Genomic DNA, 21,398 nt, shown 5'->3' on the forward strand with positions numbered 1-21,398 from the left:
GTTGATAAATCACAACTCCCAGAAACTGTCATTTATTAGCTCATCTGATTTTTTGAAAAAAAATGATGAGTTATTGTCATCACTTGAGCGGTTGTCGGCGTCGGCGTCGGCGTCTGCGTCGGCGTTGCCTGGTTAAGTTTTATGTTTAGGTCAGCTTTTCTCCTATACTATCAAAGCTATTGCTTTGAAACTTGGAAGACTTGTTCACCATCATAAGCTGACCCTGTATAGCAAGAAACATAACTCCATCTTGCTTTTTGCAAGATTTATGGCCCCTTTTGTACTTAGAAAATATCAGATTTCTTGGTTAAGTTTTATGTTTAGGTCAACTTTTCTCCTAAACTATCAAAGCTATTGCTTTGAAACTTGGAATACTTGTTCACCATCATAAGCAGACCCTGTACATCAAGAAACATATCTCCATCTTGCTTTTTGCAAGATTTATTGCCCCTTTTGGACTTAGAAAATCAGTTTTCTTGGTTAAGTTTTATGTTTAGGTCAGCTTTTATCCTAAACTATCAAAGCTATTGCTTTAAAACTTGCAACACTTGTTCACCATCATAAGCTGACCCTGTACAGCAAGAAACATAACTCCATCCTGCTTTTTGCAAGATTTATGGCCCCTTTTGGACTTAGAAAATATCAGATTTCTTGGTTAAGTTTTATGTTTAGGTCAACCTTTTCTCTTAAACTATCAAAGCTATTGCTTTGAAACTTGCAACACTTGTTCACCATCATAAGCTGACCCTGTACAGCAAGCAACATAACTCCATCCTGCTTTTTGCAATAATTATTGCCCCTTTTGGACTTAGAAAATCATTTTCTTGGTTGAGTATTATGTTTAAGGCAACTTTTCTCATAAACTATCAAAGCTATTGCTTTAAAAATTGCAACAGTTTTTCACAATCATAAGTGGACACTTTACATCAAGAAACATAACTCTATCCTGCTTTTTGCAAGAATGATGGCCCTTTTTAGACTTAGAAAATCATGGGTAGGACAATATTTCTATTATACAAAAAAAATCAGATGAGCGTCAGCACCCGCAAGGCGGTGCTCTTGTTCTAAATGGAAACGAGTTACTCTAGAAAATAATAAGAAAAAAATGAAAATTGTATGTGATTCAGTCGACAGAGATACATTCTATGAAGAATGGTTGAAAGAGGTAGCTACCTTTAAGGTGCATTATCAGACTATGAAAACACAGTACAAGCAAACCCGGATACTTAAAGAAGCCTTACCAGAAAATGAAATAGTAATACATATGGACTTTGCAGAGAATTACTCGTGTAAAACTGCCGACGAGATCCAGTCAGCATACTGGAACGCAACACAGGTTACATTACATCCAATGGTGATTTATTTCCGAGGAGAAAACGGAAGTCTTGAGCACAAAAGTTATGTGGCAGTCTCTGATGTCATGTCTCATTCTTCGAGTACGGTGTTGGCTATACTCCAGAAATTGTTTGATAAAGAGATCAATTTGCCTGGTTGTGACGAAATACAGTATGTTCATTACTGGACAGACAGTCCAACGTCACAATATCGGAATAGGTACATTTTCAATTCGATTCTCAAACATGAGGCCATGTATGGTTGTCACGCCACATGGAACTATTATGAGAGTGGGCACGGGAAAAATGTGTGCGACGGGCTAGGTGGTACTGTCAAGCGTCTGGCGGACGAAGCGGTTCGCTCTGGAAGTGCACTATACAAGACGCAGATGACTTTATGAATTGGGCAACCACTTCAAGCATGAAAGGTGTGAAGTTCTTCTTTGTCATGAAAGACGACTGTGAGGCCATGGCACTTAAATTGCAACAGGTAGATTTGGCACCAGTCAAAGGTACATTACAGCTGCACTCAGTTAGGCTAAACAGCGGTGGAAAATTGTGCACACGTGATATGTCATGCTACTGTGAAGAGTGTATCAGCGGCCGTATATGTGACTCATGGACAGTACTTGACACCGGGAAATCAGATAACACAAAAGCTAAGAAATCCAGTTCATCGAGTGCATGTTACGATACAGGAGACTACATTGCTGCTGTATATGAAGGTGACTGGTATGTTGGTCGGATTGTAGAAGTAGATCCGGACGCCGATGGTTACGATTACAAGGTTACTTTCATGCAGAAAAAGAAAGCGCTGTTCCAGTGGCCCAGAAATGAAGATGTTGTCTGGAGAAAGAAGTCACATGTATTTTGTAAAATTGGCAGCCCGGTCGCGCATGGAAAGTCTAAGAGAATGTTTAAATTATCTATGTTGGACATTGCTGAAATAGAGAGGTGTTACGCGAAACTATAGAAATGTAACATACGTTACAGAGAGCAGACACTACACAACGGCACAGTTATACGTTCATTATGACAAATTATGTTTGCTATATAAATCGCTGAGACACAGCATTTTTGATTTTAAAGACATATAAACATAAAACTATACCATTCACGTGACCGACGTATGCATGATCCTGGTAAACCCGTGTATCTTTTTATCCAAGAAATAGATCCATTAATAGTTAAATGAAATATTCGTTTAACTTTAACAATTTTAAATTGTGAATCTGAAAGACTTTCCACTAAATTGTTGTCTGATATGATTAAATCTTCAGTAATATGTTGACGTTCTTTCACTAATAATGTATCCTAACGTAACATGAAACATACGTTACAATAATATTAAAAACAAATACTTTATTAATTATCTAAAATGAGCTCACGTCACAGTCTGACTATGTTTGAATATTAGCCAACAAAAGTTAAACTTATTTTACTGGGTTCAACTTACCAGTTTGGTAGACAAAAGTTGTGCAAAACATTACGATATATGTTTCATTAACCAGTTTTTAACATTACAGTAAGTTGGAACTAATATGTTGCGACTATATACACATTGATATTAGTATAAACCATGGTATTCTTCCACTTTCTGGTTTTGAAGCAATACAAAGGCATACGCCCCTTCTATTTCATGCCTGATAGCTTTCATTAAATAGTTAATGTTTGTGAAACCTACGTTACTGTTCAGAGGCATTTTATTCTTGATTTATTTCATGGCAAGTAGCAGACGATTAACCTACTTAACATTTTTTTTCTCTAGTTTAGATGTTTAAATAATTCATTGTTAGACACTTGATGTAGTATATTAAAGCATCGTGAAGGTACACGTTTTGAAAAAATATAAAGTTATTGTATTTGAATTTTTGTGTGTTTCTTTTGTAAAACCCTTAACTTTCAGTTTGCCATCTACAATTAATAATCAATGTCATCGCTCTTGTGAACAACCTTTAGCTGTATAAAAGACTACCATTTCAAGAGGCATTTTCACAAGGGGTCATTCTATAAAAAGTTACATTTATACACTACAATAATTATTACTGGTAGTAATGAAACTTACGTTACTGCTAAAATTACAGTGCCTTTACTCAAACGGCTTTCATTATGAAATTAGAAAGAGATTGTTGAATTCATTTTGGTATTCGATTCTACACACCCACGGCTTCAAAACATGCTCTAATTAATTGAAAATCACAGCAGCTGATTTTTCGTTAATTTAAAATCTCAATTGTTCTATTTTATTGAGAATTAGCGTATAAAGCAATGTATATTGTACCAAGGAAACGTGTGAGCGAGATATTTACCTATGTTACGATTCAGTGATCATTCTATCGACACGAGGTGGTTTTGTGTACACATGACATGATTTCCGCGAAATAAAATACAAATGACATTACTTTTGGAACACCCCTCGTATTCACTTACTTTGTTCTCAACTTCTGCATACGAATTGTCCAACCATGTCATTTCAGTTTCACTCTCTTTTGTTTTGACACCATACAAATACTTCATATACTCTGCATGTGCAGTTTGTACGTCTTGATGTAGCTGAGACTTTACATTGGTCTCTACACTTGTTCAGACTAGATATTGAACTGCTGATAGATAAACCATAGTTTGATGAAATATATGTTTCTAGACCACTGACACATTTTTTGTATTTCTCGAACAACTCGTTACTACGCTGGTGATACAGCTCCATGCCTTTAGGTGTCTGTTTCCTCAATTTTCTTGTTTCCATGTAATGATTCTCAGCTTTATCTGTTCGTGGTTATTTACTGTACCAGACCAAGGATAAGGCCAGCGAGTATAACCAAGTAGTTACCATTGAAAAACAAAGCACAAAGTCCCATTATGTGGTTTATTTGGAATAGCTCAATGGTAACATGTGTGTGGTAAATACTGAAAATATACGAAAGAAGCGATATATTACAATATGACTAGTTTTACATAATGCTTCAGAAAAAATGGCTTATAAAAATCACTAAATTTTGCAACAGTGACCAAAAAACCTTGATGAGCTTTAAAAAATATATAAAAGATACAAATTCGTGAAATAGTAGTTTGAAGCTTAAACAAGGGAATGAGTAAAGGTACGAGCAACCTTGAGTACGAATCCAAAAATCTATTAAACCAGCTAGGAGAGTATGCTACTACAAGTTATTGCAGCCAAAACAAGGACTAATATGTATTATTATAAAATACTGCATAAACTTACACCATGCAACCTTTATAAAGCTGTAAAATTCTGCAAACGAAAAGTTTATCGTTAATTACGTCATCGCGTCAGCGCCAAAACATGAGACAGAGGGAAACCCAAAAATACAAAAATAGAAGAAAGTTTAAGTAGCGGAAAGATCAGTACTGACTCTCGCTAGCGAACATGACAAACACGTTATCAAGGATTATTATGTACGTCCTTGACGATATCCATCAAATATTTGCCTGATTTCTCTTGATTTCTTTTCCAGGGCACTGCTATGCTATCTAACACTATGACATAATGATTCAGAAAAATGAATTGTTGAATAATAACACACAGTTTTCAGCCTTCTTTGTTTAATAGGAAAACAAATCGGGCCATGTTAGAATTGACCTTTATGATACTGAGGATATATTGAGGTTTGTTAAATCAAACTATAAGTTAATTAGTATTCTGTGTATGTATATTATGTATTTTGATATGAAACTTTAATTTTTATCGTAAATAGAATTGAATATATTCATCAGTATTCCGATTGTAAAAAATATTCACCTTAGATATTGTGGAATCAATATTTGTAGGGAAACTTAATTTTTGTGAATTTTGTGGTTGGCTCAAATCCATAAATTGCATTTCAAAAACAATTAAACTTACCATTCTTTTTATCTTCAGAAATTGAAATTTATTCATTTCCTTCTCTAAACAGCCATTTTTGTGTGAAAAACATGACATTTTATGCCCTCCAAATTATATGATTTTACAGTGTTGTTGTTTTTACAGTTACTGTTCATTGAATTAAATGTATTTAAGTTTGAAATATGGAAAGCTGTTGAATAAAAGTATTTGTAAACATCCTTGTTGCTTGTGTTGGTTTTGTCCGTGTTTACCTACTTGGTGGAGGAGTCTTTGTCTTCCCCTTGGCATGTCCTCTTGTAACAGTGAATGTTTCTTTCCAGGACCTGGTGCAGGCTGATCATAGAAATAGTAACTGTTTTCTACACACCTGGAGCTAGCCAGGATTACCTGCCCCTATCTCCAATGGGAATAATCGTGGCTATGGTTATCTAAAGAAAGCACTGGACTTATTTAAATAATTACGTTGTCCATGTAAAGATCAAAACATTTCTTGAAAAGCTACCTTGTGTATTAATAAGTGAACAGAAGAAAAGTGCTATTAATTAGGATATTTGTACAGATAGGACACAAATGAAAATTAAACTTTCAGTTTTATATTTAAGAGCAAAATGGTAGGCTTAACTGTAAAGGTGTCAGCCCTTCTGAAGATGATGTTGTTTCGAGCTCTACTTGCATAATATTTTCCACACATTTCTTAAATCTGTTTGTTTTTATCAGTGGCAGATCCAAGGCTTTAGTTAAGGGATGTAGTTTCTAGGGGGGTCCATGAGCATGCTCACCTCTGATTTTTTGTGCGGGGTATGACAAAATTATGGTTAATGATGCAGTAAGGCATATGACATATTTTTGGTCTAAATATTGGACGCAATGTCATGTAAGATGGCCAACATATATAGCTTTCATACACTGCAAAACAATTAAGAAAATATTTGGGGGGAAAACACAACAGTAAGGCTCATACCAACGATCATCTGTTTTAATAGCCAACATCACAACCATAGCCTTGGTTTGTTTGAGTATGTTTATGAGAGGTAATGAAATGTGCAACACCCCTCATGCCCCCAAGGACTAGTTCTATTACAGTAAACAAGAGCTCGTAGAACATGAAATGCCCCCCTTGATGCTTTCAGTAATGCAGAAGGAACAGAAATTATTTGGTCCCTGTGGACAAAAGTTCTACTATTCTTGGTCAAAGTGACCTTGACCTTTGACCTATTGACCTCAAAATCAATAGGGATGATAAACCTCTCTATCAAGTTTCGTGATCTTAGGCCCAAGCATTCTCAAGTTATCATCCGGACACAATTCAACTGTTCCAGGTCACTGTGACCCTGACCTTTGACCTACTGACCTCAAAATCGATAGGGGTCATTTGCTGGTCATGATCAACCTCCTTATGAAGTTTCGTGATCCTAGGCCCAAGCATTCTCAAGTTACCGTCAGGAAACAATTTTACTGTTCCGGGTCACTGTGTCCTTGACCTTTGGCCTACTAACCTCAAAGTCAGTAAGGATCGTCTGTTGGTCATGACCAACCTCCCTATCAACTTTCGTGATCCTAGGCCCAAGCGTTCTTGAATTATCATCCGGAAACTGTCAAACTGTTCCTGGTCACTGTGTCCTTGACCTTCGACCTCAAAATCAATAGGGGTCATCTGCTGGTCATGATCAACCTCCCTATTAATTTTCATGATCTTAGGCCCAAGCGTTCTTGAGCTATCATCCGGAAACTGTTTAACTGTTCTGGGTCACTGTGCCCTTGACCTTTGACCTTCTGATCTGCTGGTTATGACCAACCATCCTATCAACTTCGACGATCCTAGGCCCAAGCGTTCTTGAGTTATCATCCAGAAACGGATTGGTCTACATACCAACCGTCCGGCAGACCTACCGATCGACATCTGCAAAAAAATATACTCCGCCTTCTTCGAAGGGGGGCATAAATAGAATGGACTCTGTAATCTCAAAGGACCAGAAATTACAACACTTAGTCCAACTACAGATAGCCTTTTTAAGCATAAACATTTTGTTGATGTCTAGATCCCCGACATTTAAGAAACCAGTAGTGGAAAAATGCATTAACTTATGCTCAAGTATGCAATTTCAGATCATTTAACCTTTAGTCTGGTGGCAAGTAATTTTGCCTTTGCAACCACAGCAGACCCAAGATCTGCCGGCACTGTTTGCTATTCGGTCAGTAAATTTTCAGTGAACTACCCTTCAAATAATTAATGGTACATAATTATATAGCTTTCATACACTGCAAAACAATTAAGACAAGAGCCATGTTAGATATGGCCAATCCCCCCGCCAGGTATATTATAATTGAAGGCTAAAGTTCCTGGCAAGTTAGTGTCTGAAAGTATTAATTTTGGGGAAAGCTTTGAAGAACCGTTCAGATGTGGTCCGCATCAGGGGTTTTAAAGATGTGGAAGAAAGAATAAGTCAGTAGTGAGGTGGTTTACTGCTAAATTTTATTAATTTTCATGAACAGTATAGCTATGATGTTTTTCTATATGGCTACTGTAAAAAGAAGGAATGGAAAGCTAACAGGGAACAAGAGTGCCAGAATGTCACAATATATGCCCGTCATAGCAAATTTCTTTACTCTAGCAGCTGTATTTGCAAATGGAATTTTAATTTTGTGGTTGTTTAGTAATCATTGTAAGTCTTTTGTTTTTCTAAGTCCACAAGAAACCTCCTTACCAGGTAGAGATATCTTAAAATACACCTAAAATTGGAAAGTAACATCTATGTTGTACCACAGAAAAGTAGTCTTGTTTTTTCCCTATGGTCAATTATAAAAATGTTACAATATAAGTTATTTATAGTAACAACTAAGGGAAGTTAATCTTAAAAAAAAAAAAAGTCCACCCAAAAATCTTTACCAGGTTAGAGATTGGTCAAAATACACCTCAAAATTGGATGTAGCATGCATGTTGTACTACAGAAAAGTGGTCTCGATTTTTCCCTACGACTAGTAATGAAAAAGTTACAATAAAAGCTATTTAAAGTAACAACAAAGGGAAGTAATTCTAAAGAAGGGAACTGCGCATGACACTTTGTCTCATGATGGTGTATAATTGTGCCAAGTTACATCAAAATCCCTCCATGCATGAAGAAGAAATGCTTCGGACAAAGTCATTCTTGTATCTGACCTTTGGCCTCTAAGTGTGACCTTGACTTTAGACCTAGGGACCTGGATCTTGCGCATGACACTCTGTCTCGTGGTGGTGAACATTTGTGCCAAGTTATATCAAAATCCCTCTATGCATGAAGAAGAAATGCTCCGGACAAGGTTTTCATTTTTGTATCCTTTGATCTCTAAGTGTGACCTTGACCTTAGACCTAGGGACCTGGTTCTTGCGCTTGACACTCCGCCTCGTGGTGGTGAACATTTGTGCCAAGATATATCAAAATCCCTCCATGCATGAAAAAGATATGCTCCGGACAAATGATTTTAAGAAAATATGATAAAGGGGAATAACTCAAAAAAAAGGCAAGGCAGAGTTATTGTTCTTGAACACTGCACTTCCTCCCAATGTGTTCTATCAGTGTATGAAGTTTGAAGAAAATCCCTCCAGTACTTTTGGAGTTATGCTCCGGACAAAATTTTTTAAGAAAATAAGATAAAGGGGAATAACTCAAAAAATTGGCAAGGTAGAGTTATTGTTCTTGCACACTGCACTTCCTCCCAATGTGTTCTATCAGTGTATGAAGTTTGAAGAAAATCCCTCCAGTACTTTTGGAGTTACGCTCCGGACAAATTTTTTTAAGAAAATAAGATAAAGGGGAATAACTCAAAAAATAGGCAAGGTAGAGTTATTGTTCTTGCACACTGCACTTCCTCCCAATGTGTTCTATCAGTGTTTGAAGTTTCAAGAAAATCCCTCCAGTACTTTTGGAGTTATGCTCCGGACAAAGATCGTTGCGGACGCACAGACGGACGGACGGAGAGCATTTCTAATATCCCCTTCGCCTTTGGCGGGGGGATAAAAAATATTTTGGGAAAAACACAACAGTGAGGGCTCATACCAACAACCATCGGGTTTAATAGCCAACATCATAACCATAGCCTTGGTTTGTTCGAGTCAGTTCATGAGAGGTAATGAAATGTGCAACACCACTCATGCCTCCTAGGACTAGTTCTATTAGTTTATAAACATTTTGTTGATGAATATGTCTAAGTTCCCAACATTTAAGAAACCAGTAATGGAACAATGCATAAACTTTTGCTCAAGTACGAAATTTCGGATAATTAAACCTTTAGCTTGGCGGCAAGTAATTTTGCCTTTGAGACCAGAGCAGACCAAGATTTGCTATTCGGTCAGTAAATTTTCAGTGAACACCCCTTCAAATAATTAATGGTACTGCCCAAATTGTATAACAGACCAGTCCATTTCAGAAATTTAGCAGGGTAAAGGTTAATATACAGTAGAAAACAACAAAACTGCAGATATCAACTTTAATTGTAATACTTTTATTTCTTTCACACAAACAACCTTACAACCAACAAAATGACTGTATAATGTAACAACATAAACATATAGGGAAATAAATAACAATTTTAAACACAATTACATCATGAACACAAAAATAATTACACACAATTTATAAAGATGGTGCCAAAATCACCATTTCTTGCTTTAAGTTTAAAGGGACACACCTCCACAATATATATCACAATTGTAGAATTTTGAAAGTTTGAACGTAGACAACAATGCAAAGTATACAGCTAAATTCCTTTGATTTATACATCAAATATTAACTATGTCATTAACACAGTACAAGTGTTTCTGTACAGTTCACAGACTTAACAGTTTTATAAATAAATACAATTTAGAACACACTGACTCTTTTCTAATTACAGTTTTATTTACATTATTTACAGTAAGGAGCACACAAAGTATTCTTTTAACAATTTTTTCAAAGTGAAAGAAATGTGGAGTTGTGCCCCTTTAAAATGTAAGTTAGGATAATATACAACAGAATAACGTCCATTTTTCAACATTAAAACTGTTTCTATCTATATTATATACTCTACATTTGAATAAATTAACATCTAGCATTTATTCCAGACAATCTTTTCTTGCATACCAGACAAGTTTCCAATATTTCACCAGTGTTGTACTCTCTCGGGTGCAGGATGAATCTAACAGTGTAAAATGGTGTTGTCTGTAATTATTTCTTCTATAGGTTGTAGAATATGGTATGCAAGAAAAAGAATTTATAAACTAGTTGTATGTACGAAAGGAAATATCCGACTCCAGTGTTTAGGGGATAACTTGGCAGAACATAGTTATCACCTAAACAGTTACCCGTAAGTTGCATATTCCCATCTGCACCTAGAACTGGTGGAAGCGTCTTGTATTCTGTCAAATTGGTTTGCCTGTACATACTCCCAAAAACAGTTTATTCTGGTAGTTTATGTAATTTTAATTAAACAAACTGAGGTTCAAAATTTTACATTTATTTGATCAAGGATAATGAATTTATTCAGATTTAATTTTTCAGAGATTCAGATTACAAAATGTATACATAGATGCAGAAATCACTGTTATACATAGTAAATTACTAGTTTCCACTGAAATTTGGCTGAAAACTCATTAGTGGCAAATCTTTGTCACTAGAAAATACCTCCTTGAAAAAAAAATCTACTGCAAATTATTTTTTAGTTTTCAGTCAAATCTGGTCACTGAAACAACTTTACATCAAAGCACCAAACCTAACCAGTGTGCAATACCTCATTTATCAAGAACTAAAGAAAAATGGATCAAACATGAATCTCACATGCTAAACTGTGCATACAGAAAAGTGTAAAAAGAATTTATTTTTACTACACATTTGAAAATAACAATCTAAATCTATTTTTTTAAGAGCTGATCCATAACTGAACCATTTGTACTTAATAATTTTAATTTCATGTTTTTCTTCTCCTGGTACATATTAACTGTCCCTGGTGCCTGCAGCGAACAATAATAGAATAAAATGACTGAGAACCAAGTTCAAGTTTATAAAACTTGAGTGAGGAACCAGCCTCGAGACTCCAGCATCTGATTGGTGGATTTTCAGCTTGGTCTTGAAATTGACCAATGACAAAGCTGCTGTCTGTGACTGCTTCCCATCTTAGTTTATAACCTTCAACCCAAATTGTTTGTTATTAAACAAATGCATTTAAACCTACAGCAGTTTTAAGTTCTGATTTTTGTGATAAATACAAAGATATAAACAAAACTGATAACCATCAAAACAATATCTTTAAATAAATGTAAAAATATCACAACCTATAGATGATGGCAGGACAAACTAAAAGTTCCAGCAAATAATGTAAGAAAAGACTTGTTCAGCCTTTTAATTCAAGGTGCTGCACAGTAGCTGCTATTTTGTCTTCAACAATTACAGTACTATAAAAGTATTTTATTAAAAAGTTAATGAATGTGAAATATAAACAATAAAATAATAGCAGCTTTATTTAAGTAAAACCGAGTTCTAATAGGAAACATAAAAAAGATTTTTAAAGCTTAAAACCTCACAACCACTGTTGACATTCTTGGCCGATGATTTTAATAAACAACAAATTTTGAAGTTTAAACAGAAAAAATTAACAATTAATTCATTATAAAATGACTTCTTTGCAGAATTTTGGTAAAAAATCACAAACCTTAAAGTTTAAACAAAATATAATAAAATGATTTCCTTGGTGTTTTTTGATAAAATATCACAAACACCTTAAAATTAAAGAACTGTGATAGATTAATAATTAAAATGGTTTGCTCACAGTTTTGCTAAAACTGGTATTTTATTAAAATGGCCTTAACCTTTAGCCAGCTAGTGGCAAGTGATTTTGCCTTTGCGACCAGTGCAGACCATGATCAGCCTGCACATCCATACAGGCTGATCATGATCTGCACTGTTCACTATTCAGTTAGTAAATTTTCAGTGAACACCCTTTGAACAATATGTGGTACTGCCCAAATTGAATGATGGACAAGTCCATTTTAGAAATTTGGCAGGGTAAAGGTTAAGTAAAAGTTCATGACATGAAGTATCCATTAAGGGTGTAAAGCAAAAAGATGCAGTCTTCTTAGTACAAAGACAGCACCTATTTGCTATACACCCTTGTCAAAAACAATAACACAACAGGAGTACATGATGGAGATACTTCCGAAAAACAACACCTTTCATGGAAAGTATTCAATACACTTGTTACTTCTCAATGTTAGAATGAATTTCATATCACCTTCTGTGTACAAGAAAACATTTTTTTCGACCACTATACTAAAGCTGATAACTTTTAAATAAAAAAAGGACAAAATATGGAAATGGAACAAACAAATTCAGAAAGAATAAAATAACATGGCATTTCTGGTAAGAAATTATTGCACTGAGCATAATAAAAAAATTCAAAATGTACAACAATCATGAAGTTCTGATTGCCAATTACAAAATTACCTATCAATGAATCAATTTTTTTCATCTATCTAATGTAACCTGCTTATTCATCCTATATCATATTTTTTTCACCTATCAAATATAGTCAACATTTGTAATTCACACTTACAACTTACTCAACTTTAGTGACTGGACTTTACAAAGTAGAGACATAGATGACTATATCCCAGTACATATTTGAGAAGTAACAATGGTAAGCAGCTGATTTCCCAACCCAAGCCCACTTCTTACTAGAAATACAGGCTTGCAATAAAGAGTGAGCATAAATAAAAGTATTATTTGCAAGTTTTGAAGCCACTTTTCAACAGTATTTCAGTTATGAAACAGTGGTTCCAGAACTTGCTCTCGACTTCACATGTATCTTAGGTTGAGGGCAAATTATTTTAAGATGTACTATCTTCTACCCGACTGTAAAGGAATATAAGGATCTTATATGACTACACAAAAAAAGGAAAACTGAGCATTAGCGAGGTTTTTATCCAGACTGTCATCGGGGTATTGAAAATACCTGACTTATTCAGGCAGACATATTAGATCATTTGTTGCCTCCAATTAATATATAGTTACATACTTCAATATTTTCAAAGAAACTGTTAATTAAAAATGGCTGACACAAAAAAACACCATAATATGCTGTCAAATTCTGATGTTAATATGCCATGTGCAGCTTATTAAGGTGATTTCCTACCAAGATAACCTCCATTTTTCGGCTTGGTTGGCAAGAAAACATTTGACTAATCTAGTGTTCAAACTTGTGACCTCTATTGTAAGTCTTTGTTATTTCCCTACTGAGCCCTCTGGGCAGGCATCTAAAATGCTGTACAAAATAAAGATGCTTTCACATAGTCAGACTTTTGAGTCATACACCAACATTTTAGCTCTAATGGTGGGAGACCCCAGGTGCCACACTGGACATAATTTTAGTCACAGACAGACACCCTCTGCAAGTAAACTTGTTGGTTTCCTCACAGTTAGAAATTCTACACGCAATGTGGGATTTATTGAAAGTAATTATGGAAAAGCTGATTAAAAGTTGGCAATCCTATCACAGTGATTTGAAGTTTGCAACCTCATCAAGAAAACAGAAGATGAAGTAAATGACTGACAAAAAATTAGAGATTTAAAAAAATATGTGATATACAAGTAAATGTGGGTTAAAGCTTTAAGATTCCCCTGTGAAATATTATTTTGGCAGCTAATACATAATCAAAATTCATAGTGATAAAATAATGACTTCCAATGCAAAGATCCCTTGCATGAAGGTTAGATTTTTTCAGAACTAATTTCCTTTAATCCTCAATTTTTCGCCTCAAAAGTATCTAACTTTTTTCTCGTTGTCAAGCGACAGTCACGTCTGAATCTTAATTCTAATATGCTATAAATGTTTATTCTTCAAACTTTGTCCTTGACTGGTGATGACTTGATCTTCCTACTTGGTGATTTTAGTCGATTTTGCACCCATTCTAGAGCATGTATGATCCGTTTCAAATGTTTACGATCTGCTTTTGATATAGTCTGGATTTCTTTTACAGGTAAGTTTGATAAAGTTTCGACTGATGTAAAACCTTTCATGCAGAATGCTTCAGCATACATTGGCAGCCCAATCGAGATGAAGAATTCTTGGATTGTTGCTATTTTTAGCTCAGATGTAGCAAGACTTTGTTCCGTCAGCTGTTCAGCTGGAATCTGAAAATAGCAAAATGCAAACAGTTTACCTTTTAAAGAACATAAGTGTCCCTTTAATTTCTTATTTTAAGTTAGCTAAATAAATGTTGGTTAGACAGAAAGAAATTTTTAAGTGTTATTTAGATAATAGAAAAAAAAAAGAAGTTTATGAAATGGGCAAAACTAGACAAAAGCGGGGAAATTATAAATAAAATGTATATCACTAACAATTTTAGGAATTGCCAAGAAGAATAAACCCTGTGAAAAATGTAAAAATCATAAATGAGCTATAAAGTTTTGGGACTCGAGCTAAAGGGAGAAAGTATGTTAGATAAATGTTGTTTTCACTGACATAATACATTGTCTGAAATTCTTGTCCTGTACAGATAAACCTACCATTGGTCGGCCAAGTGTGCTGAGTTTATGCATGCGGACTTGGTCTAGGATGACGGCTGTCTTGAACACGTCTTGTTTAAGCTCCTCGGCATATCGCTGTACCAGAAGAGGGGGTATACCACATGCACCAGACTACAAAGGGAGGTGAAAGGTCAATGTTACACAGTAAATAAAATACATGTAAAGTGAGTGATCACTTAATGAAGCTACTGAAAGTGCAGAACAACAAAGAAATTATAAAGTGAAATACTAAAGCATTGGGGGGTTGTGTGTAAGAAACATGCAGCTTTAATAAAATGGGCCAAGGCAGCAAGTTGAACTGTAATATAATTGAGGCAAAGTTATACAGGTTTAAAAACAATATGTACTTTAAAAACAGCAATTTCAGTCATTTTTTTCTGTTTAACACTACAAACTTTTGTAAAAATGTAAACAAACTGAAACAGCATTAACTGTTATTTATTTGAAAAAGTTCCAGAAACATTTTCAAGTTTACAAAGTCTTAAAATGCAGAGATATCTTTTACAAGAAAAGCACGAGAGGCTTAATTTGATTGATAAAAATATCTGCAGCTATTTGTCTACTGTCCTACATGGAGCCACTACAGTTTAAACTTACTTTGTATTCCAAGGAACAAAACATTTAACTTTGAGATAACCAGAATTCACCTTGAAAATGATACTGGTACTTTGTGAAGGTGTTTTTTACAAAAAAATTGCCAAAGACTTTCATGCACATTCAGTCAACCCAGAGGTAAGCAGCCAGTCAAGAGAATGAGCAAAAGTAGACTTTTAAGGCAACTTGTTTCTTAATATGGGTAAATTTAATATAGAAGTACAAAAATGTGGCTGCCTAGGATACAGGTAACCACAAATGTAAGTTTGACTGCAAAGTTAAACAATTATTAAGCACCCAGTCATTAGAACAAAAAGTATATTTGGAAAGCTAGCTGCTGAAGGTGAGAGGCTGTCCTGCTATGTACTGAGTGAACATACATAAATATAGAGACTGGAAATATCTTCAAAATAACCAGATTTTTGAGACATTTGAAATCTATATAATGTCACAATATCTATACTTACTGGATTGGAGTATGGTTCCCCAGCCAGGTCTATGTTTTCTGAAGCCAATTTAGAGGTCACCTTTGGTATTACGGATCTTTTAATTGACTTGAAGCTTTTGTGAATTGGTCCATATAAGGAGTCTGGTGTGTTTCTGCCCTGTTCAGTGCCACTACTGAGTTTATCAGACTTTACCGTGCTTGCATCACTTCCTGAATCGCCATCTCTAGAATTCTGGGAAGTGTATGAGACTCTAGCAGAAGGTGATGTTTCTAAGATCAACTGTGAACCAGACTGTCCAAAAATTAACTGGTTAAAAGTTTGTTGAGTACCAGTCTGTGATACTGCAGACTGTGTTATAGTTTCACTAGTAGACTGTGATACAGATTTACTTACTAAAGTTGGACTACAAGGAGACTGAAGTGGAAAGAGCCCCAAAGGACACATAACTTGAACTTGAGCATCTTTCATTGGAACACTGGGTGAAATCTTACGTGCATATGGTTTCGTTTTCCGAGTAAGTGTGGAAATATTTGGAGAAAATATATCACCATGAACACTAGAAGACATTGCTGAGCTAGCAGCTCCAATATCTCCATCAGCAGACGTATGAAAACTGTCGCTCAATGATCCGTAAGGAGATGTTTGAGAATATGAATCGGAAAAAACTTTCCAGTCTGGTCCTAATACTGGTATATTTAATGACCTATAATTACTATGTACATCACTACTAGCACTATCGCGACCACTGACTAGAGATGGTTGCCGTGGAGATGACCTACTTCCCTTACTACTTTGGTATCCTGTTATATGGCACACTTCTTGATCCTCTTCTGAATATATTTTCTCTTCTTTTGTTCCATTTTGCATTTTAGCACCATTTAAATTTAATTCTATATTAGTTCCGGCAATAGCCTGCTGGCCAGCTATTAATTTCTTCCCCACATTAGGTTTTAAATTTTCTTTGTCAGAAATTGCCCTCATTCTACAAGCACTTGCGTATGGGTCATTTTCACGATTCATAAATTCGTTACTGTCATAGCAACCAGAATCTCGGCTGCCAGTTGAGGGTTTGGATGGGAAAAAGCTGGTCCATGGCACAGCATATTGTTGACTTGTTGGTGTGGCCGAGGCTGAGCGGCTGCTCCTTATTGGTGGCTCTGGTGGTCCATCTGGAATATACAGATACCATTTATTACATCTTCAGATCTTACTATTGTAAAAATTGCTAACATTACAAGATTAGATGTCTATTTACTACAAAAGTACACATATTAAAGTGTACTCGGACTTATTCTCAAAAATTTCATTAAGGGTCCAAGAATACAAAGGTAAGTGAGGAGACAAGAGTCATATCTACAACATCTGACTGGTTGTTTCAGTACAAAAAAAAATTGCAAATTAACCATGTGTGCTGAGATCTATCTCCATTTCTGAGAAGAAAAAATACCTTAAATTAACCACTTGCAAAGTTGTGCCCTGTGACCTATCTTCAAACTCCAGTCATATAATGTTGGGGTCTCATGCTGCTAAATTTAGAGCTATGAGAGATCATAGTATATCTCAACAGTGTGATAGCTTTTTAACCAGAGAAACGCAGTGCTAGTATTCCAGTACATGATGTACATACCATTATAATCTGTCAGAAGTTCTGCTGCTGTGATGAGCTTTGTCCTTGATTCAGAGTCGAGAATATTTAGTGCGTTCAAATCTTCATGATCTATCTCGGCAAATATTTCCAGATTGTCGTAGCCATTCATCAAAAATATTGGTGCTAAATGCTGAAATATAAATGCATGTTGAATTGTTAAAATATAAATAGTTCATTAGTAAAAACATAGTAAAACCTTAGAGAAAATCATTGCAGTATAAGAAAGGCAACTTACGAAGCATATATAAAGGTTTGTTGTTTGGTAAAATCATTTAAATCATTGTTTTGGCATAACATTTTGTGTTTTGGCCAAAATGACAATTTCATGGAATTACATATTAGTAGCAATAAAATTTTACAGATAACAATTTTCTTAAAAGCGGTCAAGTATAGCATGCTATTTCAACCTACTGGTGTTGATATTTGCACCAATAATGTAACCTATTCGAAACTTGGGTATGCCAGTAAGTTTACATATGCATAAGAACTGTCAAAATTTGTCAATGAACAACTCGTTATTCTTTATTCACAATTAAAATGAAATAGCATATTAATTGTACCTCGAGACCTATCCTCTGTAGCAATTCTTCAACTGTTTGTGGTTTTGACCGCCGGTTCATTCGGCGCCGTGCCTTGTCTTTTCTGTGATTTGTTGGTGTATTTTCAGCTATCATATCAACAAAGTTAAAGTGGAAGTAGCCAACTCTGTTGTCAATCTGACCTTTCCAGATTCCTCCACTTGATGCCTCTAAAACATGAACTCTTTCCCCTCTCTATAAGTATAGGAAACATATATTTTTTGTTTGTTTGTTTGTACTGGGTCTAATGCTAATTTTCAACAGTATTTCAGTTATGTAACAGCAGGAAGTTAACCTAACTAGTGTTCCTGGATTCTGTACCAGTACAAACCTGTTCTCTGCAAGTAACTGTCAGCTTCCTCACATCAATCGGAGGTGGAGGACGAATGATTAAGACACAATGTCTTTAATCAAATTGTCATGGAGAATATATGCTTCACCCGGGGATCGAACTCATGACCCCTCGATCCATAGATCTGCGCTCTCCATGCTGAGCTAACATATATATATATATCTTTAAGTTACTTTTTTTCAAAACATTGCAACCTGCCATCAGAACTCAAATGTGAAATATTTATAGGTTATTAGCTTTGTATCGGGAAATATGCACGAGTTCTCAGCGGAAATATTGCGCAACTTTAGGAGCACAATATTCTTCCGCTGAAGAACGAGTGCATATTTCCCAGTGCAAAGATAATAACCTTTTTATTACATTCACATCTACACATATAAATATAATGTAAATATCATAAACTTGTTCAACAGCCTGAATAGGATTGATAATACTGAACTAAATAGAAAAGAATAGTGCAAGAACAAACACTGAATTACGTCACGCATCCGATATGAAATTCAGGCGTCAGTGTATGGAAAAATATTGGCGTTTCCGGTACCAGTGTAACTTAACGGGGAATAGAAACGTGTATGTAATAAAATGGAATATACTGATAAACACAAATAATATCAAGAAGTTACATAATGTGAGTAATATAAAAAGATATTATTTAATTAACACATAATAAAACTACTGATTAAATGGTACAAGACAAATACATTTACCGCCCCAAACTAATATGTTTCTTCTAAATTATTTACAACATTGTATTCCAATTACACAGAAGGTGGAGATTTTATTTTAAGTGACAAGTAAACCTACCTTCAAGTGGAGGAAATCTTTTTCTCCATGTGATGGTATGTAGTTTGATGTTACACGTGCTACTCCAAGTATAGGACCTGGCATTTGACCTTGAACATCTAGGTCAGTCCAAATTTGCCCAGACTGGCTACCAATTCCACTAGAACAACTGTCGGTAGAGCTGACAGACTGGTTTATACCAGGAGCAGTCTGGTAGGCTGAACACAGATGCTGTGACTATGAAAACAAGAGAAACTGGTTGTAAGGTGTAATGCCCTTTTAACAGTACTTTAATCTGTTGTTTGGCAGTCACTTAACACAAAAAAAAGTTCATTGATTCCTAACCAGTACCAGTACCAGTAATAACTAGGTTCTTTGTGAACAACTGACAAACAGCTGCGTAATGTAATAAGGGAACTTATCAAATTCAATAGACAGAAAATAATTGCAATGATTGTTTCCCCTTGTTTGAAATACAGGCATAAATACAAAATAGACATCCTGCTTACCCACTATATACCAGATAATACCCTATCATTGGCAGGTGCCATATACTGACGTCATATGGTACTACTTGCAAAACAGATGTTCACACAGAATAAATGTTATCACTCACATACAGTCAAACCTGTCTGCAAAGACCACCCATTCGAAATGAAAGAAGTGGTCTTTGCTGACAGGTGGTCTCTCAAAACAGGTAAATTTACACTACTTGGGGTAAAATGGAAAATGAAAACAGTGACCATTTTAAACAGGTTTTATAATAGTGGTCAGTATTTGGAGGTGGTCTTTAGCATAAGTTTAGACTGTATTACGATTAACTTTCAAGTTGTTGAAAAAACTACAGAGTTAATGTTTCAAGATTTTGAGAACAGAATCAAGTTCATGAAACACGGGTGCAAGCAATAGCATGTAGGAGGTTTCAGTGTACTGACCTTTCCATCACCGATAATGTCTCTTGTGTGTAATATCCGACGCCTCATTTCATTCCTTACTCCTCGGAACTTCTCCATCATATGGGAGCTTGACGATGTACCACCACCAAGCAGCAGACGATCAGGATCATCCAGGTCATCAGTGTCAGTAGACATGCCATCTTCACCCTGGCTTACGCTACCCGTCCGCTGCCACTGAAAACAATTGTGACAATGGAACTGATGTTTCAGGATAATTACAATAACCCAAACAAGTACAAGAGTTTTAATCTAAATTTTTAATATGATTGTCTGGAAGACTTCAAACTCATATTGTTAGCTAGTCTGACAGTGAATTCCATAGCACAGTATTAAATTTGATACTCTGGTTATTTTAAATGCCAAATGGCATAATGCTTCATATAACAGAAGTATGCAATATTAATTAAGCAAAAACAGTGTGCTGCAATTATGAATAACAAATTTGTTCATCTGAAAACTACACAATGTTAAAATTCATGGGGTACTAATTTTCGTGGTTGAGTAAATCCCAACAAGTAAAATTCCAGTTGATTTAATATGCAAAATTTTAAATCCACAAATTCAGATCTGGATGAAATAGTCGTTTTGACCAAAACCACGAAATTTAATTCATGCCCTGAAAATACAGAGATGTTGAAAATGAGAATGAATCCTGATTATTATTCATTCCATCTGACAACTTGAAAACTCAATCGGTCTGCATAAAAATGTATATGTTTCTGACTGTCTGACAAGTGTTGGTTTCATACCACTGCAAACATTGTTTCTGCAGAAAAGGGAAGGGTCAACTTTGGTCATATTATTACACAATGTCATAAATAAGAGAGCTCAAAAACTTGACCCTCTGGTTTGCAAAAAGGCTCTTCCTATTGAGCTAAAAGACAGGACAATTCAATATTTGGCCTCTTTACAAGCAGTTAATTTTGCGAGATTGTAAAACTTGCCTAACAAACAGCCTTGAAAGCTGAGAGAAGCAAGTTCATGAATCAATGAAATGAATCATTCTGTAATACAGGAAAATGTTATTACATTTCAATGTCAACAAAAACATGTCTGTTTACAGATAAAGAATCAAGTCGGCATGGTAACAAAATGTCATGAATGACAGATTACATGTCTAAACAGCAAACATTCACACCAAGATATGCCCCAATGATGGTATGTCATAGAAAACTAACTTGTACAGTTTCAGTCTCCGAGCATACTATGCACTTGACCTTTGACCTACTGATCCCAAATATCTACTGTGACATCAGACTGACTGACATCTATAGTAGTCGCAACTTGACCGCGATGGTTGACCTTAGGCTGATTATTCATATCGATT

At 35.3% G+C, this 21,398-nt stretch overlaps 1 protein-coding gene across 3 annotated transcripts in view; it reads right to left on the reverse strand.

Moving 5' to 3' along the window:
• Positions 1 to 9,636: 9,636 nt before the first annotated feature.
• LOC123553034 (SAM and SH3 domain-containing protein 1-like) overlaps positions 9,637 to 21,398 on the reverse strand; it is a 92,410-nt gene continuing 80,648 nt past the window's right edge. For all 3 annotated transcript variants that reach the window (XM_053541817.1, XM_053541815.1, XM_053541818.1), the window contains 7 exons: positions 20,051 to 20,245; positions 19,137 to 19,352; positions 17,963 to 18,175; positions 17,382 to 17,532; positions 15,773 to 16,923; positions 14,691 to 14,822; positions 9,637 to 14,315 (listed from right to left, as the gene is read on the reverse strand). In XM_053541817.1, the coding sequence (XP_053397792.1) occupies positions 14,022 to 14,315; positions 14,691 to 14,822; positions 15,773 to 16,923; positions 17,382 to 17,532; positions 17,963 to 18,175; positions 19,137 to 19,352; positions 20,051 to 20,245 (2,352 nt within the window). In that variant the 3' untranslated portion in view covers positions 9,637 to 14,021. The remainder of the gene's footprint in view (positions 14,316 to 14,690; positions 14,823 to 15,772; positions 16,924 to 17,381; positions 17,533 to 17,962; positions 18,176 to 19,136; positions 19,353 to 20,050; positions 20,246 to 21,398) is intronic.

Source organism: Mercenaria mercenaria, chromosome 4, assembly GCF_021730395.1.
Source record: "Mercenaria mercenaria strain notata chromosome 4, MADL_Memer_1, whole genome shotgun sequence".
Classification (NCBI taxonomy): domain Eukaryota; kingdom Metazoa; phylum Mollusca; class Bivalvia; order Venerida; family Veneridae; genus Mercenaria; species Mercenaria mercenaria.